The sequence below is a fragment of the Oncorhynchus nerka genome, linkage group LG21 (genome assembly GCF_034236695.1).
Source record: "Oncorhynchus nerka isolate Pitt River linkage group LG21, Oner_Uvic_2.0, whole genome shotgun sequence".
Lineage (NCBI taxonomy): Eukaryota > Metazoa > Chordata > Actinopteri > Salmoniformes > Salmonidae > Oncorhynchus > Oncorhynchus nerka.
In genome coordinates this window covers 17896376-17920413 of record NC_088416.1, presented here as the reverse complement: position 1 = coordinate 17920413, position 24038 = coordinate 17896376, and the positions used below count along the sequence as shown (strand labels likewise).

General features: G+C 42.5%; 1 protein-coding gene across 6 annotated transcripts in view; it reads left to right on the top strand.

The window, feature by feature from the left end:
- LOC115103991 (pre-B-cell leukemia transcription factor 1-like) overlaps window positions 1–24038 on the top strand; it is a 52805-nt gene that overhangs the window by 15292 nt on the left and 13475 nt on the right. The window contains exon 2 of one of the 6 annotated variants that reach the window (XM_065006397.1): window positions 18886–21471. The exons of the other annotated variants lie outside the window; for them this stretch is intronic. Coding sequence (XP_064862469.1) covers window positions 21387–21471 — 85 coding nt within the window. The 5' untranslated portion in view covers window positions 18886–21386. The remainder of the gene's footprint in view (window positions 1–18885; window positions 21472–24038) is intronic. 6 annotated transcript variants of the gene reach the window in all.

Genomic DNA, 24038 nt, shown 5'->3' with positions numbered 1-24038 from the left:
TATTCCCAGTTCTTCAATATTCCCAGTTAAGTTTTAGGTTGTAGTTTATAAAATGATTCATAGGTCTATTTCGCTCTATACCATTTGTATTTCATATACCTTTGACTATTGGATGGTCTTATAGGCACTATAGTATTGCCCGTCTAATCTCTGGAGTTGATAGGCTTGAAGTCATAAACATCGCCGTATTCAAGCATTGCGAAGAGCTGCTGGAAAGTGCTGTTTGAATTAGTGCTTACGAGCCTGCTGCTGCCTACCACCGCTCAGACTATACTATCAAATCCGACTTAATTATAATATAATCAACACATAGAAATACGAGCCTTGGGTCATTAATATGGTCAAACTATCATTTCGAAAACAAAACTTTTATTCTTTCAGTGAAATACGAAACCGTTCTGTATTTTATCAAATGGGTGTCATCCATAAGTCTAAATATTGCTGTTACATTGCACAACCTTCTATATTATGTACAATTCTGGCAAATTATTTAAGTTTTTTGCTAGGAAGAAATGGTTACACAGTTTTCAACGAGCATATTGCATATACCCTGACTCTGCTTGCATAGAACGCAAGAGAAGTGACACAATTTCCCTAGTTAATATAAACATAAAAGAAATTTAACTAAATATGCAGGTTTAACTTCTTCGGGCTAGGTGGCAGTATTTGGGAGTTTGGATGAATGCGGTGCCCAAAGTAAACTTCCTGTTACTCAGGCCCAGATGCTAGGATATGCATATAATTGGTCATATTGGATAGAAAACACTCTAAAGTTTCCAAAACTGTTAAAATAATGTTTGAGTATAACAGAACTGATATATGGCAGGCGAAAACCTGAAGACAATCATCCAGTTTTTTTCCCCCCTCCAGCCCACCTCTAATTACAATGGATGGGAATATAGAAGGAAGTCCTCCCAGATTGCAGTTTGCACTTCCACTAGATGTCAACAGTCTTTAGAAAGAGTTTCAGGCTTGTTTTTTTTTTTAAATTAGCTATAATTTGTAGTTTTTCTAAGTGGCTCCCATTTTGGCTGTAGTGTTTGAAGCGCGTTCCGGTGAGTCCATTGTTATTTATCTCCGGTATTGGTCTCCAGTGTTCTCTGTCTTAAATTGTATCGTAATATGGTACATGAGGATTGAGTAGGAACGTTGTTTGACTTGTTAAGAAGTTTATTGGTTTACGGGATTCATTTGTATGAATTTTGAACGAGGGGAAACCGTTGGATTACTGAGTCAAGCGCCCCATTGAAATGTACTTTTTTGGGATATGAAGAAGGGCTTTATCGACCAAATGACCATTTGTTATGTAGCTGGGACCCTTGTGATTGCAACCAGATGAAGATATTCAAAGGTAAGTGATTTATTTTATTGCTATTTCTGACTTTCGTGACGCATCTGCTTGGTTGGAAAATGTATGTAATGCTTTTGTGTGCAGGGCGCTCTCCTCAGATATTCGCATGGTGTGCTTTCGCCGTAAAGCCTTTTTGAAATCTGACAACGCGGCTGGATTAACAAGAAGTTAAGCTTTTAAATGATGTATGACACTTATATTTTCATGAATGTTTAATATTACGATTTCTGTCATTTGAATTTGGCGCTCTGCAATTTCACCAGATGTTGGCCAGGTGGGACGGTAGCGTCCCAATGATCCGTAAGAAGTTAAAAATATACTTGTGTATTGATTTTAAGAAAGGCATTGATGTTTATGGTTAGGTACATTGGTGTAACGACAGTGCTTATTTTTCACTAATGCGCATGTTAAATCATCACCCGTTTGGCTAAGTAGGCCGTGATTCGATAAATTAACAGGCACTGCATTGATTTGCAACGCAGGACAAGCTAGTTAACTATACATGGTTGATGATATTACTAAGTTAACTAGTGATTATGTTAAGATTGTTATTTATAAGGTAAGTTTAATGCTTGCTAGCAACTTACCTTGACTCCTTGCTGCACTCGCGTAACAGGTGGTCAGCCTGCCACGAAGTCTCCTCATGGAGTGCAATGTCATCGTCCATAATCGGCGTCCAAAAATGCAGATTACCGATTGTTACGAACTTGAAATCGGCCATAATTAATTAGCCATGCCAATTAATCGGTCGACCTCTAGTGACAACTGCACATTTTAGACTGGCCTTTTGTCCCCAGTACACGTTTGCACCTGTGTAATTATGCTGTTTAATGGGCTTCTTGATATGCCACACCAGTCAGGTGGATGGATTATCTTGACAAAGGAGAAATGCTCACTAACAGGGATGTAATGAAATTGGGGAGAAATGAGCTTTTGGAAAATGTCTGGGATGTTTTAGTTTAGCTCTTGAAACATGGGACCAACACTTAACATGTTGCGTTTTTGTATCTTTGTTCAGTGTACTTGCATCCATGCAAAACAGCTTGTTAAAGAGTTACAATACCTGTGGTTGTATGTAGGCCTATGCTATTGTCAAGAATCTCAGCCACTGCTCCAGTCTGCTGGCTATTTTGTATTTAGTGGCCCTCTTCCTACCAGCTCTGTATAGGCCTACCTGATCTGCCATTTCCCTGTTCCCTTCATCTCCACAAGACACCCTGCAGGCTCCATTATGTATCTCTGGAATGTGAGTAGAAGAAGGCATCCCTTCCTCCTGCTCTCTGTATCCCTTGCTCTCTCTCTCAATTCAAACATATGTTTACATTGTTAATTTCCCTTGCTTTGGCAATCTGAAATTAACAGTAAACATGATACTCACAAAAGTTAAAGGATAGACAATGCAGATGTGCAAATAGTTGAAGTAGGAAGAGAATCAATAAATATAGGTTGTATTTACAATGGTGTTTGTGCTGCACTGGTTGCCCTTTTCTTGTGGCAACAGGTCACACCTTGCTGCTGTGGTTGTACACTGGTATTTCACCTAATTGCTATGGGAGTTTATCATGATATGAATTTGTTTTCCAATTTTTGGTGTGTAATCTGAGGGAAATATGTGTGTCTGGTCATAAAATTTGGCAGGAGGTTAGGAAGTGCAGCTCGGCTTCTACTATATTTTGTGGGCAGAGGGCACACAGCCTGTCTTCCCTCGGGAGGTCTACTTATAGCGTCCTCTCACTGAGATGCTCACTGAGCCTGTCAAAAGTCAAAGCTTTCCTTTATTTTGGGAGTATTCTGCTATGAAAGTAGAAAATACGTTAATTTATAGACATCAGTTTGGGCCAAATCAAAGCTGTTCCAGACTGGACAAAATCTGAACCACACATGGTCTGTGACTGGTTTGGACTGGACCAAAAACCAATGTCCGTGGATGTGTAAATCAACGCCAGTTCGGACTGCACCAATAAAAATGCCCAAAGGGTGTTGGGCTGTGCTTACTAAGGTGTAGCCTACACTGTTGCCTGAAGTTGATTTTCATGAATGCCCATCTTATGTGGTAAGCCTACCATTTGTAAAACACAAAAAAAAAGAACAACTGGACAAGACCAAAAAAAAGGGATTGATCCCGGATCTGTATTGACGCCTCAAGCACTGCGATGCAGTTCCTTAGACCGCTGCACTACTCGGTAGGCCCTTAGATTTATTTATTTTTTCTGGAATGTTGTTGGAGCGCCGCAGTGATGTCTCTCCAACAGCACTCTGGAGAGGTGCGCTGGGAATGGACAAGTAAAATATTTTGCACCCCTGTGTATCATCAACGCTCACCTTAGAAGCCCTTATGCTGCTGGTTGAGAGAGATTGTAAATTTTGGGGGGCAGTAATTGTGAGGTTTTATGTGTTGTTGGAGGTGTGTCTTGGTCAGTTTAACTCAGAAAATGTCTCCCTCGTCAATCTGCCGCCATTGGCGGGCACTTAATGAGCGGGCTGGCCGTGCTTGTAGACAAACACCACGTGACTGGGTACTACTGTAAGTTTCAAAATAACAAATTTACGAAATTAACACACTCTTTATCACCTAACGTATAGCACAAGTTAACTGCAGTTATTTACTTAGAGTAGCTACAAAAAAAAGTCAAGTAAATAGTGTTGACGTTATTAAAAAAATACCATCGGGCTGTAGATGGAGAGGAATCTGGTTAAAACTTAAGGATCGGCATTAATCATGCAGCTCGTTATGTCAAGATCGCAGATTTTAGAGAAACAAATGTCGGTACCTATGTCTTATCGGCTGAAAGCTTAAATTCTTGTTAATATAACTGCACTGTCCTATTTACAGTAGATATTACCACAAAAAAATGCCATGCTATTGTTTGAGATCTCCTACCAACAAAACACTTTTTTTCCACTGCTATAGGTTTGATAAATTCACCTCTGAACGTGAAATGTGTACTTACATTCTGAAATCTTGCTCTAATTTATCATCCAAAGGGTCCCATAACATGAACATAGTGTCGTTTTGTTAGATAAAATCATTTTTCATACCCTAAAAAGGTCCATATAGCATGCGCGGTTGATTGTGTATTTCCACTCGTTCAATTAGCAAAGAAGGGAATCTGAAAATCTCACCCGAAACGTTGTTTCAACAAGTCAAATCACGTTCGTATCTATTCCTCAGAGATCCAAGAAGGTCACAAGACTTCACTATTTCATTAGGGGTGTAGTATATCCTATAGGATGACATATTTGGTCAGAGAGTGACGCCTTCATGGCACGCCGATGACGCGTCAGCCATCACTTGAACGACTATCTTTGTCAAATGAGCAATCGGGGTCAAACAAAGCTAGCTAGATAGCCAATGAGCTGGGATTTACAGGAAACCGTGTATATGTCGTAAAGTGTAACTACTAATCTTGTACGACAGCATGCCTTTTCATTTTGGACAAAAATTATCAGGATATTCAGAGTTCTGAAAACTGGTTTTGCAATGGCTACTAATACTTGGAAAGCTAAATCAAAGTCCAAGTATACAGATTTGATGATATTCTTGCAGAAAATGGAATATGAATGTCTCCTTCACGATTAGCCCAAATGTACCTGGGGATTTCACAATAAAAGTCTTGTAGTTCACTCATACTTCCAAGTTTATCCATCTGAAATGTTGCACGTACACTACTGCCATCTTGTGGACACGATCGGAATTGCAACCAGAGGGATGGCTAGAATGACCTTTCTCTTGCATTTCAACGATGGTGGTAGAAAAATACCCATTAAAAAAAAAAAATCTTTATTTTCTACTACCAGCTCTTGTGTGTTATTCTCCTAAATTCAATTCACATTTGCACCAACTTCAAAGTGTTTCCTTTCAAATGGTACCAAGAATATGCATATCCTTGCTTTAGGGCCTGAACTACAGGCAGTTGGATTTGGGCAAAAATTGGGGAAAAAAGGGGGCTATCCCGATAAAGTCTTTAAAGAAGCCTTTTTAAGCAGTGTAAGCCCTATTTCCAAATACCCCGGTATACGGTATGCCACCAAAGCCTAAATTACATTGAGCTGATTCCTGACCTGTTCTTTCTTTTTCCTTAGCATGTTACTTTACTGTTTGTTTCAATATAGTGAAGGCGTAGCCTCTCTCTCCTGCAGCCTATGGAAGGCCCCAATCAGTAGTCTTCTAGTATCTCTACTAGATTCTTGCAGTCTTCACACACACACACACACACACACACACACTGAACAGCAGGGATAAAAGCAAAGTCCGTGCTCTGGTCTACTCCTGCTGTTTCGGTCTTGTCCTCTACCCCTCCTTCTCTCGCTTCGCCTCCCTCCTATTCTTGAAAGAGAAGACTTGCTCTGAACTCCGGGCTTTGATATGGTAATAATGGAGGAGGGGAGGTGAATTCCTCTGAGTGCTGCAGTTGGGTAGATTGTTTTCATTGTTAAGGAAATGTTCTGCTCGAAATACCAGGACCCCTTCACTTCTCCACCAGTCTCTCGTTCATTATTTTTATTTTTCTCTTCCCCCTTCTCTCTCTATCCCTCTTTCTCTCACGTTAAACATTACCTTCATACGTGTGAACATTTCATTTTGTTAAAATCTTTTGAAGACTCACTCTGAAACATATTAAAAGCCATCGGAAGGGAGAGGGAGAGACAGGAATTGATCAAAGTTGAAGAGACAATTCCTTTGCTTCCATTCTGGGTTGACGGCTTGTTCTGTTCCTTCTCTCTCTCTTGGGCATTGGCAGTGAAAATAGCTGCTGGTGCAACGGGGAAAATTTTTGTCAAAGGCCACTGCTATTACTTTTTAATGTTAGTTTGCTTGCGTGCTCTCTTGCCTTTTCTGCAGCTAAGGTCTCTCGACATGACACTACACATTTCTTTAATTCCTCCACCCTCTCTCTGCACTGTTGTTTTTCCTGGTTAATAATATGCCATTTAGCCGAGGCTTTCATCCAAAGCGACATACATGCATGTGTACATTTTTACGTATGGGTCAGCTGGAAACGAACCCACGACCCTTGGAGTTGCATGCGCCATGCTCTACTGAATAAGCCAGCATGGAGGTTTGACTGAACCAGTGTTGTAGAATGTTTTCAAGATCTAAGCCGTAAAAACTAATGGCGGAACATGACTAACTCAAGCACGTCTATTTATTGAAATATTTCTGCCGAGGTGCAAGCCAGGGTTTTGAAATCGACTTCAACCCACTTAAGCAACAGCCATGTTGTTTTTTAGGCTCCAGATGAAGCGGTTTTTCTTTTATTGGTGGTTGATTGAAAAGGGCAATAAGCTGTATTTTTTTTCCCCCCCTGAAGTCAGCCTAGTTGTCTAGTACTAGACAATTAAAATCGATAATATAATGTATGCCGTTTAGCAGCTGCTTTTTATATAAAGCGACTTAACAATGTGTGCGAATTGAATCCACAATCCTGGCGTTGCAAGCGCCATGCCCTACCAACCGAACCATAAAGGACAACATATTGAATGTCTCCGACCGTAGACATCCTTGACTGTTCTAGATCAGTGTTTGTCAACCTCCAGTCTGTGGACCGCTACTGTTACCTGGGATGATGCTGATCGCTGCTTGAGATAGTTCAGACACTTATTTAGACTGCTTTCTGAATTTAGGCCTAGATTTATTGTAAAATGTTCTCCAAGGAGCAAAACCCTTATCTTGCCCGGTCAAGTACAGAAAATGTTGAGAAACACTTGTCTATGGCTGTGTCCGACCAGACTAGTCATCAGCCCTGCCGTCCAGTGAATCACAGGACTAATTCATTATTATTATTATTTTTCAAAGAGCTTCATTTGAACCTAGCTGTAAAACTTAATGAGTTGTTGGAGAAACCTCAGACTTTTAATGCGTTTTTTACGAGGTTGAAGCTTTAGGCGTCTGTTGGCTGAAGAGCAGGCCCAGCCCAAGGTTTGGGTAAAGGGAAATTCATATAGGCCTTGTACAGTATGCCACTTGGGACAAAAGAGAAACGCAATATTTACAACACATTAGGACAACTGGGTTGAAGCTTGTTAACTGAATGTAGAACAGAGAATTGTTCTTAACTTGGTTTGTAAATTAAACCCTTTACAACTTGAACAAAGCAGGCTGACTACTAGTGCTGCACAGTATACTGAAACTTCTGTACTTTTTCTATACTAGAAAATGAAATATGGTTTGCTACTAGAATTTGGTACTTTTGGTTCTTCTGTCAAATGGCTCATGTCATATATGGAATGGGAGGATCGAGACGGTCTAGTAATTTTTCTGAATCTTCAAGGGGGCTGTAGTAAACTAGCCAGGCTACTTGCACATGCAGTTGACACAGCGCAAGCCACTTTTGAAAAGCGAGAGGAGAGAGAAAATACTGATGGCATGGGTTCTTATAACAAACATTGTACCTCCACGCCCGCAACTTGACAAAGTTCGCTTCTGGAGCTAGTTCTGGGAATACTTTGCTTTCAGAGCAGATGAGGGCCAGCCCATCAAAACAACTATGTGGAAGGAGTTACAAAGCAGTACAGGGCAAGTACAGTTGCAAAACGACAAACTATTTTACACATGACATCTGCATTGTAATGTTATTCTACTAGCAACAACATTTGATTAAGGTTTGTTCGACGTGGTGGAAACTCCTTTTATGCACCAATATTGAAATAATAACCATATTGAAGTAAACTTGGAATCACGTGATCTGGTGTGTTGTCCTCCCATGTCGACTTGGGAAAACATACAGTTTATTAGGCTACTAGATGAAATAAGTTATGAACTTCAGAGTGGTGAAAGTGCACAGTAATCTTGATGCTCTTTCCAATAAATATCCAGGCTCTTATCTTGGTGACATAATGATTTCACGTTTGGCTGCCGTTTTGTCAGATAAATAACGTTCTTCGTCTTATCAATAATAATCTCATGTAGACTAGCCTACCTGCGCAGTATCTGTAAGCTGTTGGCTAGAGCACACGTGCTCAGACCAGAATAGGCTATTTAACGCAAAAGTTTTTGTAACAACTATTGGTGGAGTTGGAAATGCAATGGAAACACATTGAATGTTAGCTTTTCATTCGGTAAATGAAAACTTAACCGAAATAATACATTTTGTGTGCATGTCATCAAGCACAGATTTGTATCCACAAGTCTGTTTGGTGGAAACACCGCTGGTGGGAAAATATGCATATTTTCTTTATGCTGATTCTAGAATATTGTCATATCTGTTGCCAATTGGATGGAAACCTAGTTGGTGACATGAACATAGTGTATTCAGCATGACATTCATGTGAGCATTATACTATGATTACAACCCAAAAGTAATGTGAAATGCACAAATTTAGCTATAATATCAATATATTAAGACTACTTTGCGTTTGTCTGGGCTTGCTAGCAGTAGCCACTAGCCAGCCAGCATCCCATGGGAGTTGAAATGCACTAAGGAAATCGTAGCATGCTGTGTAAAATCCATTGTATTTCTAGGGTGCTAATCTGAAAACAAGACTCCCTAAATTTTATCAGCATATCGATTGGGCAACCAGGGGTGGAAAAACCTTGGATCATTGTTACTCTAACTTCCGTGACGCATATAAGGCCCTGCCCCGCCCCCCTTTCGGGAAAGCTGACCACGACTCCATTTTGTTGATCCCTGCCTACAGACAGAAACTAAAACAAGAGGCTCCCACGCTGAGGTCTGTCCAACGCTGGTCCGACCAATCTGACTCCACACTCCAAGACTGCTTCCATCACGTGGACTGGGATATGTTTCGTATTGCGTCAGATAACAATATGGACGAATACGCTGATTCGGTGTGCGAGTTCTTTAGAACGTGCGTTGTAGATGTCGTTCCCATAGCAACGATTTAAAACATTCCCTAACCAGAAACTGTGGATTGATGGCAGCATTCGCGTGAAACTGAAAGCGCGAACCACCGCTTTTAATCAGGGCAAGGTGACTGGTAACATGACCGAATACAAACAGTGCAGCTATTCCCTCCGCAAGGCTATCAAACAAGCTAAGCGTCAGTACAGAGACAAGGTAGAATCTCAATTCAACGGCTCAGACACAAGAGGCATGTGGCAGGGTCTACAGTCAATCACGGATTACAAAAATAAATCCAGCCCAGTCACGGACCAGGATGTCTTGCTCCCAGGCAGACTAAATAACTTTTTTGCCCGCTTTGAGGACAATACAGTGCCACTGACACGGCCTGCAACGAAAACATGCGGTCTCTCCTTCACTGCAGCCGAGGTGAGTAAGACATTTAAACGTGTTAACCCTCGCAAGGCTGCAGGACCAGACGGCATCCCCAGCCGCGCCCTCAGAGCATGCGCAGACCTGCTGGCTGCTGTGTTTACGGACATATTCAATCAATCCCTATACCAGTCTGCTGTTCCCACATGCTTCAAGAGGGCCACCATTGTTCCTGTTCCCAAGAAAGCTAAGGTAACTGAGCTAAACGACTACCGCCCCGTAGCACTCACTTCCGTCATCATGAAGTGCTTTGAGAGACTAGTCAAGGACCATATCACCTCCACCCTAGACCCACTCCAATTTGCTTACCGCCCAAATAGGTCCACAGACGATGCAATCTCAACCACACTGCACACTGCCCTAACCCATCTGGACAAGAGGAATACCTATGTGAGAATGCTGTTCATCGACTACAGCTCGGCATTCAACACCATAGTACCCTCCAAGCTCGTCATCAAGCTCGAGACCCTGGGTCTCGACCCCGCCCTGTGCAACTGGGTACTGGACTTCCTGACGGGCCGCCTCCAGGTGGTGAGGGTAGGCAACAACATCTCCTCCCCGCTGATCCTCAACACTGGGGCCCCACAAGGGTGCGTTCTGAGCCCTCTCCTGTACTCCCTGTTCACCCACGACTGCGTGGCCACGCACGCCTCCACCTCAATCATCAAGTTTGTGAACGACACAACAGTGGTAGGCTTGATTACCAACAACGACGAGACTGCCTACAGGGAGGAGGTGAGGGCCCTCGGAGTGTGGTGTCAGGAAAATAACCTCACACTCAACGTCAACAAAACTAAGCAGATGATTGTGGACTTCAGGAAACAGCAGAGGGAACACCCTCCTATCCACATCGATGGAACAGTAGTGGAGAGGGTAGCAAGTTTTAAGTTCCTCGGCATACACATCACAGACAAACTGAATTGGTCCACTCACACAGGCAGCATCGTGAAGAAGGCGCAGCAGCGCCTCTTCAACCTCAGGAGGCTGAAGAAATTTGGCTTGTCACCAAAAGCACTCACAAACTTCTACAGATGCACAATCGAGAGCATCCTGGCGGGCTGTATCGCCTGGTACGGCAACTGCTCCGCCCTCAACCGTAAGGTTCTCCAGAGGGTAGTGAGGTCTGCACAACGCATCACCGGGGGCAAATTACCTGCCCTCCAGGACACCTACACCACCCGATGTTACAAGAAGGCCATAAAGATCATCAAGGACATCAACCACCCGAGCCACTGCCTGTTCACCCCGCTATCATCCAGAAGGCGAGGTCAGTACAGGTGCATCAAAGCTGGGACCGAGAGACTGAAAAACAGCTTCTATCTCAAGGCCATCAGACTGTTAAACAGCCACCACTAACATTGAGTGGCTGCTGCCAACACACTGAACTCAACTCCAGCCACTTTAATAATGGGAATTGATGGGAAATGTAAATATCACTAGCCACTTTAAACAATGCTACCTTATATAATGTTACTTACCCTACATTATTCATCTCATATGCATACGTATATACTGTACTCTATATCATCGACTGCATCCTTATGTAATACATGTATCACTAGCCACTTTAACTATGCCACTTTGTTTACATACTCATCTCATATGTATATACTGTACTCGATACCATCTACTGTATCTTGCCTATGCTGCTCTGTACCATCACTCATTCATATATCCTTATGTACATATTCTTTATCCCCTTACACTGTGTATAAGACAGTAGTTTTGGAATTGTTAGTTAGATTACTTGTTGGTTATTACTGCATTGTCGGAACTAGAAGCACAAGCATTTCGCTACACTCGCATTAACATCTGCTAACCATGTGTATGTGACAAATAAAATTTGATTTGATGTTCAAATGTTCATAAATGACTAGCATGGTCAAATAATAAATCACAGGCAGAACATTTGAAACTGGAGCAGCAGCACGGCCAGGTGGACTGGGGACAGCAAGGAGTCATCATGTCAGGTAGTCCTGAGGCATGGTCCTAGGGCTCAGGTCCTCCGAGCGAAAGAAAGAGAATTAGAGATGGCATACTTAAATTCACACAGGACACCGGATAGGACAGGAGAAGTTCTCCAGATATAACAAACTGACCCTAGCCCCCGACACAAACTACTGCAGCATAAATACTGGAGGCTGAGACAGGAGGGGTCAGGAGACACTGGCCCCATCCGATGACACCCCCGGACAGGGCCAAACAGGAAGGATATAACCCCACCCACTTTGCCAAAGCACAGCCCCCACACCACTAGAGGGATATCTTCAACCACCAACTTACCATCCTGAGACAAGCCGAGTATAGCCCACAAAGATCTCCGCCACGGCACAACCCAAGGGGGGGCGCCAACCCAGACAGGAAGATCACACCAGTGACTCAAAACACTCAAGTGACTCACTCCTCCCAGGGACGGCATGAAAGAGCACCAGCAAGCCAGTGACTCAGCCCCTGTAATAGGGTTAGAGGCAGAGAATCCCAGTGGAAAGAGGGGAACCGGCCAGGCAGAGACAGCAAGGGCGGTTCGTTGCTCCAGAGCCTTTCCGTTCACCTTCATACTCCTGGGCCAGACTACACTCAATCATATGACCCACTGAAGAGATGAGTCTTCAGTAAAGACTTAAAGGTTGAGACCGAGTTTGCGTCTCTGACATGGGTAGGCAGACCGTTCCATAAAAATGGAGCTCTATAGGAGAAAGCCCTGCCTCCAGCTGTTTGCTTAGAAATTCTAGGGACAATTAGGAGGCCTGCGTCTTGTGACCGTAGCGTACGTGTAGGTATGTACGGCAGGACCAAGTCAGAGAGATAGGTAGGAGCAAGCCCATGTAATGCTTTGTAGGTTAGCAGTAAAACCTTGAAATCAGCCCTTGCCTTGACAGGAAGCCAGGTTAGAGAGGCTAGCACTGGAGTAATATGATCAAATTTTTAGGTTCAATTGTTCAATGTTTTCAAAAATAAAGCCCAGTGGTTATTCTGTGACTAAGCTAATACATATTATTTTTGCCATGGTATAATTTCGGTATTGAGTATCGTGATACTTAACCTGGTATCAACGTTCTGCTATCGAACAAATTGTGATGCACCGATATTACATTTTCGGCTGATACGATATCCAATATTTTCCTTGCCAAAAAAAACAATACCGATTCATTTCAAATTTTAGCAGCCTATTTTAAGCATTCTCGTACAGTTAAATAGTTAGACCGCTGCGTCCATGTGTGTTTTAAGTTACTGCATCTCAGTGCAAGGGGCGTCACTACAGTCCCTGGTTCGAATCCGGGCTGTATTACATTCTGCCATGATTGGGAGTCCCATAGGGCGGCGCACAATTGGCCCAGCTTCGTCCGGGTTTGGCCGGTGTAGGCCGTCATTGTAAATAAGCATTTGTTCTTAACTGACTTGTCTAGTTAAGTAAAAGGTTACACACACCACACTGACCCCAAAAATATTTTGTTTGCATTTAAAGTGGCATTGTTTAAAGTGGCTAGTGAAAAATGTATTACATAAAGATGGCAAGATGCAGTAGATTGTATAGAGTACAGTATATACATATGGGAAGAGTAATGTATAGAGGTCGGCCGATATTATGATTTTTCAACGCCGATACCGATTATTGGAGGACCAAAAAAGCCCATACCGATTAAATCGGCCGATTCTTAAAAAAAAAAAATGTATTTCTAATAATGACAATTACAACAATACTGAATGAACACTTATTTTAACTTAATATAATACATCAATAAAATCAATTTAGCCTCATAAATAATGAAACATGTTCAATTTGGTTTAAATAATGCAAAAACAAAGTGTTGGAGAAAGTATTAGTGCAATATGCCATGTAAGAAAGCTAACGTTTCAGTTCCTTGCTCAGAACATGAGAAAGCTGATGGTTCCTTTTAACATGAGTCATCAATATTCCCGGGCAAGAAGTTTTAAGTTGTAGTAATTATAGGACTATTTCTCTATACCATTTGTATTTCATATACCTTTGACTATTGGCTGATCTTATAGGCACTTTAGTATTGCCAGAGTAACAGTATAGCTTCTGTCCCTCCTCCTCGCTCCTACCTGGGCTCGAACCAGCAACACATCAACAACAGCCACCCTCGAAGCAGCGTTACCCATGCAGAGCAAGGGGAACAACCAAGTCTCAGAGCGAGTGATGTTTGAAACGCTTTTAGTGCGCACCCCGCTAACTAGCTAGCCATTTCACATCAGTTACACGAGCCTAATCTCGGAAGTTGATAGGCTTGAAGTCATAACAGCGCAATGCTTGAGCATTGTGAAGCGCTGCTGTTGAATTAATTCTGACGAGCCTGCTGGTGCCTACCACCCCTCAGTCAGACTACTCTATCAAATCATAGACCTAGTTATAACATAACACACAAATACGAGCCTTAGGTCATTAATATGGTCGAATCCGGAAACTATCATCTCGAAAACAAGATGTTTATTCTTTCAGTGAAATACGGAACCGTTCTGTATTTTATCTAACGGGTGGCATCCATAAGTCTAAATATTACTGTTACATTGCACAACCTTCAATGTTATGTCATAATTACGTAAAATTCTGGCAAATTAGGTGGCCCAAACTGTTGCATATACCCTGACTCGGCGTGCAATGAGCGCAAGAGAAGTGACACAATTTCACCTGGTTAATATTGCCTGCTAACCTGGATTTATTTTAGCTATATATGTAGGTTTAAAAATATATACTTGTGTATTGATTTTAACCTGTTGCCTCTACTTGGGACGCTTGCGTCCCAACTAGAGCTCTGGAAATGCAAATGCGCTACGCTAAATGCTAATAGTATTAGTTAAAACTCAAAAGTTCATTAAAATACACATGCAGGGTATCAAATTAAAGCTACACTCGTTGTGAATCCAGGCAACAAGTCCGATTTTTAAAATGCTTTTCGGCGACAGCATGAGAAGCTATTATCTGATAGCATGCACCAATACACTACAACAGAAAAGCACAGCAGGGGACGTAAACAAAATAATTAGCATTTCGGCGTTACACAAACCGCACAATAAAATAGAAAACAGTCATTACCTTTCACCATCTTCTTTGTTGGCACTCCTAGATGTCCCATAAACACTATTGGGTCTTTATTTCGATTAAATCGGGCCATATAAAGCCAAGATATCGTTATATGTAGACTGTGTGATAAACGAAAAAAACAGCGATTTCACAACGTAACGTCATTTTTTAAAATTCAAAAAGTAGACGATAAACTTTCACAAAACACTTGAAATACGTTTGTAATGCTACTTTAGGTATTAGTAAACGTTAATAAGCGATAAAAATCATCCGTAGGCGATGTAAATATCATTAGCTGTCGTCTTGGAAAAAATTTCAGGAGAGAGCTCTTCCGGAATGATCTGGGCGGAGACCGGAGGTAAGCGGTGCCCCTCTTTCGGTTCAACCAAGAATCAAAGATGATTAAATTCACAAGATACTCGACAACATGGGGATGCTGTGGGAGTTGAATGCTCGGTCTTATCTAATTCGGCTCACTGTTAACAATTGCTGGAAGTGGCGCAAGGATATTTATTTCCATTTTCTGTGATCAGGTTTTCCTGCGCTTTCCGATGTAACGCACGTTATGTAATAGCCACAGTCGTGATTTAACCAGTTTTAAAAACGTCCGAGGGTTTCCTATCCACACATTCTAACCATATGAACGTACTATATTCCTGGCATGAGTAGCAGGGCGCTGAAATGTTGCGCGATTTTTAACAAAATGTTCAAAAAAGTAGAGGGTCGACTGAAGAGGTTAAGAAAGGCATTGATGTTTATGGTTAGGTACTCATTGGCGCAAGGACAGTCCTTTTTCGCGAATACGCACATCGATTATATGCAACTCAGGACACGCTAGATGTACTTGTAATATCATCAACCATGTGTAGTTAACTAGTGATTATGATTGATTTTTATAAGAAAAGTTTAATGCTAGCTAGCAACTTACCTTGGCTTTACTGCATTCGCTTAACAGGCAGTCTCCTGGTGGAGTGCAATGTAATCAGGTGATTAGAGTGTTGGACTAGTTAACCGTAAGGTTGCAAGATTGAATCCCCGAGCTGACAAGGTAAAAATCTGTCGTTCTGCCCCTGAACAAGGCAGTTAACCCACCGTTCCTAGGACGTCATTGAAATTAAGAATGTGTTCTTAACTGACTTGCCTAGTTTTTTTTTATTTTTTAAATCGGCCAAATCTGTGTCCAAAAATACCGATTTCCGATTGTTATGAAAACTTGAAATCGGCCCTAATTAAATCGGTCGACCTCTAGTAATGTAGGGTATGTAAACATTATATTAAGTGGCTAGTGCAAAAAAAAAAAATCTACATCAATTTTTCCAATATTAAAGTGGCTGGAGTTGAGTCAGTATGTTGGCAGCAGCCACTCAATGTTTTTAACAGTCTGATGACCTTGAGATAGAAGCTGTTTTTCAGTCTCTCGGTCCCTGCTTTGATGCACCTGTACTGACCTCGCCTTCTGGATGATAGCGGGGTGAACAGGCAGTGGCTCGGGTGGTTGTTGCCCTTGATGATCTTTATGGCCTTCCTGTGACATCGGGTGGTGTCGGTGTCCCGGAGGGCAGGTAGTTTTCCCCCGGTGATGCGTTGTGCAGACTTCACTACCCCCTACAGAGCCTTACGGTTGTGGGTGGAGCAGTTGCCGTACCAGGCAACCAAGTTTTAGTACTTTTGGTGACGACTAATTTCTTCAGTCTCCTGAGGTTGAAGAGGCGCTGCTGTGCCTTCTTCACCACGCTGTCTGTGTGGGTGGACCAATTCAGTTTGTCCGTGATGTGTAGGCTGAGGAACTTATCTTACTACCCTCTCCACTACTGTCCCGTCGATGTGGATAGGGGGGTGCTCCCTCTGCTGTTTCCTGAAGTCCACGATCATCTCCTTTGTTTTGTTGACGTTGAGTGTGGAGTGTGGACCATTCTTGATACACACAGGAAACTGTTGACCTTTTGAATTTTCTTACTCTCTCAAATGACTCGTTTACTGCTTGATCCACACAGCAGACATTGTGGGCTAGGTTAGGAATGCTGTATTTCATGTGTAGCACACAATTTTACGTGGCGTCATTACGTCACGTTATATAGGTATGCACGTCAGCTTTGACATCGGTTTTGCACATCGGCGTTAAACTAGACATCGGCCAATACCGCATTTTTAGCTGATATCGTCTGATACTGATAGTGCATCCCGAGTGACAATGCTACCATCTAAATAGACAAATGGGGATAACCCAGTCAGATACTTGTATACACAGCTCCTTGACTTCATACTACGGACAATTTTATTTTATTGCATTTACGTTCACGCTGGTATATAAGTCGCACCCACACTAGATTTCATTCTGTTTCTCTGTCATTCAATCTGTTTGTTCCGTCACGGAATGAAGAGAATGAAAGAGAGAGGGGTGGGGGAGAGAAGGAGCGATAGAGATTGATGAGGCAGTAAGAGCAGTAGTAATTACTGTGTCCGTTCCCCCATGCCAGATTGGCAGACGGCTAATATCACACAGACCCCAATACAAGCCCCCTCACCGGGGAGGGAAGATCAACACCAGGCTTGGTTGGGCCTAATGGTAGGTGGGCTGACTGATCTGTGGTGTGGTTAACCCCCTTGTTTTATTCCTCCAGGAATTAAAGGCTCTCATCTCGATGCTGTTGTGACTCAAAAGACGCTGTTTGTCTCCAAAATGAGCCCTGGTCAAAAATTGTGCACAATGTAGGTAATAGGGTGCTATTTGGGATATAGTCAACTTGTCACTGCAGTTGCTTTACAATGAGCATGGAGCTGCTTCACGGACACAGTCAGCCTATTAAATCAAACGGGAAACAGATTTGTGAAGGCTTTGGATTGGACCCTACTGCTGTCGTTTGCAGTCAAAAACGGGATTTCCTGTGTTTTTAATATACACTGAGTGTACCAAATGTTAGGCACACCTTCTTAATATTTAGTTGCAACCCCCACTTTTGCCCTCAGTACAGCCTCAATTTGTCGGGGCATGGACTCTACATCTACAAGGTGTCAGTAGCGTTCCACAGGGACGCTGGCCCATGTTGACTCCAATGCTTCCCGTAGTTGTCAAGTTGGCTGGATGTCCTTTGGGTGGTGGACCGTTCTTGATAAACACAGGAAACTGTTGAGCATGAAAAATCCAGCAGCGTTGCAGTTCTTTACCCAAACTGGTGCGCCTGGCACCTACTACCATACCCAGTTCAAGGCACTTACGCTTTGAGCACACCAACAGCGTCATTGCACAAAATAGTATGCAGCATCATCTGGATATGTGTGCAACAAAAGTTCAACATTCACCTTCTGCTACCATTCCTGTCAAGCTGTCTACGCATACAGTTTGACGCATACGTTCAATAAATCCAACGTATGCACCGAACGCACTGCAACACAATGCTTCAACGTAAAGTTTCATTGGAAATTAATGTAATTGTGGTGTACCAAAATGCTGTGACGCTGTCTGTGTAATTGAAGCTTTACATTTGTGTTGCCCATTCACCCTCTGAATGACACACAATCCATGTCTCAATTGTCTCTAGGCTTAAAAATCCTTTTACCTGTCTCCTCTCCTTCATCTACTCTGAAGTGGATTTAAAAAGTGACATCTGGGATCATAGCTTTCACCTGGCAAGTCAACCTTTTGGGGGGGTGTCACCTAGGGCGGCATATCGGCTAGGACCTGGCCTGATCAGCGTTGATCAGTCAAAATTAAGTAAAGACTCTTGTCAAATTATACCGGAGAGGATTGGCGCGTTGTCCCTTTAATAACACATTATAGGCCTCAGAACCAGAACAATCTCAACTGCTGTTGAATAAATGAATAGTCAGACACATCCAACCTTCTTTTTAAAGACTACTTTTATTCATTTTACTAGCAAGCAATGAAAATGTGCAATGTGTAAAAGAAAGTCCACACACCCCCCAATTGTTTTTTACTGCAGTGCCATAGCCTATAGCACTTTACAAACCCACGCAAGACCATTATTATCTAGTCTCTCAGTTAAGGTTTAGTTACAACTCTGGACTAATGCAAGATGGACATATTATTATTGATTTATTTATTGAATTGTTGATTAGCTGGGCATACTGAGCAATATGGATGCACATCTCTCAAATAATAACCAAGTATTCAGCCAAGCCATAGTATAAAAGTATTTTATATTTTTAAATGTATAAAAGGAAATCTGTGGGATCCAGGTTGAAATGGGCCTGATGCAGCTGATACAATTTTTAATAGTATTATCTATCATTTACAGGTGCTATGCTTACGTTTCAGTCGAGGAGATGCTGGATCATCAGCCAGTACAAGCACAGACTCAGTTGATCCACATCCAGCCTCAGCCAGTACCAACACAGACCCAGTACAGCCAGCTTCAGCAAGTACCAACACAGACCCAGTACAGCCAGCTTCAGCAAGTACCAACACAGATCCAGTACTGGCAGCATCAGCAAGTACCAACACAGACCCAGTACAGCCAGCTTCAGCAAGTACCAACACAGACCCAGTACAGGCAGCGCCAGCAAGTACCAACACAGACCCAGTACAGCCAGCTTCAGCAAGTACCAACACAGATCCAGTACTGGCAGCATCAGCAAGTACCAACACAGACCCAGTACAGCCAGCTTCAGCAAGTACCAACACAGACCCAGTACAGGCAGCGCCAGCAAGTACCAACACAGACCCAGTACTGGCAGCGCCAGCAAGTACCAACACAGACCCAGTACTGGCAGCGCCAGCAAGTACCAACACAGACCCAGTACTGGCAGCGCCAGCAAGTACCAACACAGACCCAGTACAGGCAGCGTCAGCAAGTACCAACACAGACCCAAATATAATAGTTGCTGCTCCACCAAATTACCCAGCAGATTGGCCCCCAGTCTTAACATACTTTATAAGGACTGAGTTAGTGCGCAGAGGTCCATTTTTAAACCAGGCCTGGATTTTTCTTACCCTAAAGACAAGTCTAGAAGAGACCCAGTACCCATTCAGGCTTATTACAGAGACCGCTGTCAAATGGGGAAAAGATTACCAGGAGCTGGCTTTCATACCCAATCAAAAACAACGCTGTGTTGTTTTTGTTATAAGCTCATCTACAGAAGACTACAAAATAATAAAGGAATGCATGAATGACTGGTCAATTGATCTGCGCTTAAGTTGGGGACAGACTCTTGACCAGATACAAGTTACAATTTTGGAGGCTGAAAGAAAGTGATGGCGAGATATCCTTACACGTTTTAATAAGATTCACCCAGTCTCTTGGCGGGATATCCTTACACGTTTTAATAAGAATCACCCAGTCTCTTGCTGAAAGAAACGATGGCGGGATATCCTTACACGTTTTAATAAGAATCACCCAGTCTCTTGGCGGGATATCCTTACACGTTTTAATAAGAATCACCCAGTCTCTTGCTGAAAGAAATCTAGCAATCGGGTTCATCAGACAAACTCTTTCAACCAGATAATGGTAACTTCCTAAAAGAGGTTGAATTACTGGCAAAATTTGACCCCGTTATGGAACATCTCAGCAAAATGAAAGATTGAGACACCTGCTCATTACCTTGGGAAGAGCACACACAATGAGGTGATACAGATTGTGAGTGACAAGATTCTGGAAGCAATAGTAAATCGAGACTCAAAGTACTTCTCCATGCATCTTGGACTGTACACCTGACATAAGTCACCAGGAGTAAATGTCCATTATTCTGAGAAGCGTGGCTTTAAAGGGAAAGCCAGAGATCAAGGCGTACTTCCTCGGCTTTGCGAATGTTGAGGTTACAGCAGGCTTGAATCTGTCCACTGTCATCTTAGATAAGCTGAACAAGCTGAAGATTCCATTTGAAGACTGCAGAGGGCAGCTTATGATAATGGGGCCAACATGAAGGGCAAGCACCAAGGAGTACAAGCCAGACTGCTCAAAAAAAAATCCCAGAGCTGTGTTTGTCTCACGTGGAGCACATACAGGTTTTTGGGGCATTTGCAAAAGCTCTTCACCTTCTTTTTAGCTGGTGCACAAAGATGGAGGGTTTTCAAGAAACATGTGAACATAACTGTGAAGACATGGAGTGACACAAGATGGGAGAGTAGGTGTGAGATACTGACAATGGCAAACAAGGTGAACAGACTCCTCTAAATGCAGTTGGATATCGCAGAGAATTTCATCACAAATGCAAAGGCCTCCCTCACTACATACCGGGAAACTGGATTCTCGGCCCAGACAACAAAAAGCATTTGTGAAGAAATTAATGTGGAGGCCGTTCTGAAAGAGACAAGACTGAGAAACAGCAAGGGACATTTTAGCTATGAGGCTCCTGATGAACCAGTGACTGATGTACTGAAAAACCTTGAAGTCAACTACTTCAACATTTTAGTCGACTCATTGTAGTGACATCCATGGATGAGATATTTGAAACACTCAAGCAAATATGGAGTGCTGCTGAACTTCAGCACTGCCTCTCAGATGTCCAGTGAATCTTTAAAGGCTCTCTGCATGGAAGTTTAAAACTCTAGCATTCAGAGATGACTGTGACATTAGTGGAATGGATCTGGCACATAAGATTCAGATAAGATGACTGCCTTTTGTGCTGCTTTCCTTTCTCTGTGGGGAAAAACCTGGAGGAATTCTATCCTAACCTTTGCATAGCCCTAAGAGTTGCAGTCATCCTACCAGTAACAGTAGCATCGGCAGTGAGCTCATCAAAAGCTACCTGAGGTCTTCCATGTCACAGGAAGGTTGTGTCACAGAGTGGTCTGGCCATCATGAGTATAAATCGTAGGGAAACATGTCCTATGATGATGACATTGATGATTTTGCCTCAAAGTGCAGAAGAGGAATATTTTGATGGTAAGATTTTAATTCAAATGTTTTTAAGATTGTATGGCAGAAATGCAGTTTGTGTAAATGACTGTTTAACTATGACATACTTTCTCAATTTCTTCCAGATAGACTGGTGCCCATGCTGATCAATCAAATGTATTTATAAAACCAGCTGATGCTGAAAATGCCTAGGCTGTAGAGGGAACCTCACATAGCTGTATGGGTTTTATTTGACTATTTTGAGACGTATAGCTGCAGCCATACCCTATATACATTGTATAGCCAAAGCTAATTGTATAATATTGTGAGGACTGGACTAATTACCAGGCAGCAGAACCAAAGCTCAGTGTTATATTTTTTACATATTATATCTTCTACAATTTCTTGTTAATGTTAAGTGAATATTTTCTTAAGATTCTATAGAAAATATTCAGTTCTATTCTGCATAGGTCTACTTATTCTTAGACTGAGAGATGGAGCAAACCGTTTTAAAGGAGGGAGGATTGTAGTGGGAGCACTGGGGTGTCAGGTGTGACTGTGGCAATGGCAAATGGTTTACATGGGTCAGGTAGGAGGACCCCATAGCAAAATTCTGCTTAGGGCCCCAGAGAGGTCAGGACCGGCTCTGAGCAATGTTGGTGTTACATTCACTCTCCATAATCCCATACTGCCAGTGCCAGCCCATAGCCAAATGTTTAGCTAGCTAGCATATTCCATAGCTAGCACAACATAGCTAGCTAGCTAAGGACACTGCACTAACTCGGCAGCTAACACAGGCAGCTGTTACACGGAAACTAGCTAATCCATTGTCATTTAATTATGTTAACACTAGCTAGTTTGGAGGAAGTATTTAGTGTTGTGTGCATTGCGTCTGTGCACTTAGCTAGCTACCATCCCATAGCCTAATTGCATGTGAGGTGTGACTAGCACGTCTGTGGATGTATGAAGAAAATGGCCACTTTTTTGAGGGGGGTTGTGCTCTTTGATTGGCCCAAAGTTAAGCATGCTGAGCATTAAGCTTCTGCAAGTAGAATCAGTAGGTTCGTCGCTACTGGTTCAGCATGCAGCAGATACCGCTATTGTTCTTGCAAAAACAAAGTACCTATTGGCAGTGAGATTCTGTTTCATTCTTTAAAGTCCCTTTTCTCAATTTGAAACGAGACAGCTTGGTTTGCTATAAAGCTGAGTGATACCGCTGGAGAAATGTAGGCCTACCTACTCTCAAATTCATAGATGCAAGGGATGACGGTGTATGATCTATCCTACATTGGAAGCCATGCATGTGTTCCAGTGGTAGCCAATACCCCTCAGCTTGTTTCTCCTCTTCCTCTCTCCTGGTCAGTGGGAAGCTTGTTGTAAAGGCAGCCACTGTCAGTCCTCTTAATTAAAGACATGTAAATGTGGCCTCCCCTGGATTGCATTAATGGTGGCAGTGGCGGGTAGTTGGAGTGTCAGAGCTCCCAGTGCCCTAATCCCCACTAATTGAAGGATTAATTACAAATGATGGGAGGGAGCCTTCTAGCCTGGTTCCAGATATGTTGGTGCTGTCTTGCAGACAACGACCATAAGAGCTGGCAAGATGATACACAAACAGATCTGGGTCCAGAATAAGCGCTTATAGGACTCCTCCACACCAACCGGAGTCCCAGAGAGAGTATGTTTTTGTATATTTTACACACACACACACCATGACTGTGTCCAAAATGCCACCCCATGCCTTTTAAAGTGCATTACTTTTTAACAGACGTGTAAAAAAAAATAAAAAAAAAAAAAAGCCTTCACTTACTTTGATTCTCTCTAACTCATACATAGCAACTTGTTTTAATAGACCACACACTGACATATGTTGTGGCTTGCACCTTCATTATGTGTGTGTGAGACTGCCCAGGATTAGGTAGTGGGTTATTGGCAGTATTAAGGACTTCTTCTCCTGGTTAACCTGTGGAGCTGCTGTATTGTTCTCCGGCGAGGGAGTTTAGATTGATGACACCTTGGATTTAGGCGTTGGATACAGCCTGTTGGTTAATCTACTCTAATCTGGCAGTCTCCCACAAAGGTGTAAACACAACACTCATATAATAATACACATAAACAAAACTCTGTCTCCAGCAGGGATCATCAACTAGATTCAGCCACGGGCGGATGGTCGGGAGGCTGGAACATAATTACAAATTATTTGTAGACCGCAAATTCATCGCAAGAAGTCCAAAACGTTATAATTGGACTAAACACAATTTCAAACATTGTTAAAATTTTGTATAGAATCACTAGTGTCTTTCTTATGCATGGGAGTACTTTTGGAACAGATTTCCTCAATTAAAATCACTTGGAGCTGATTTCCTGGTGTTTTAGTCTTCTGTCCAGCAATTCATCCAATTATTTTTTGCTTAGACCACTTGGAGGGCCAAATAAAACCACTTGGGGAACCCTGCTCTACAGGCTGTATAGGGTAGCGTAGTGGTTAGAGCGTTGGGCTAGTAACAAAAAGGTTGCAAGTTCAATTCCCCGAGCTGACGAGGTACAAATCTGTCGTTCTGCCCGTGAACAGGCAGTTAACCCACTGTTCCTAGACCGTCATTGAAAATAAGAATCTG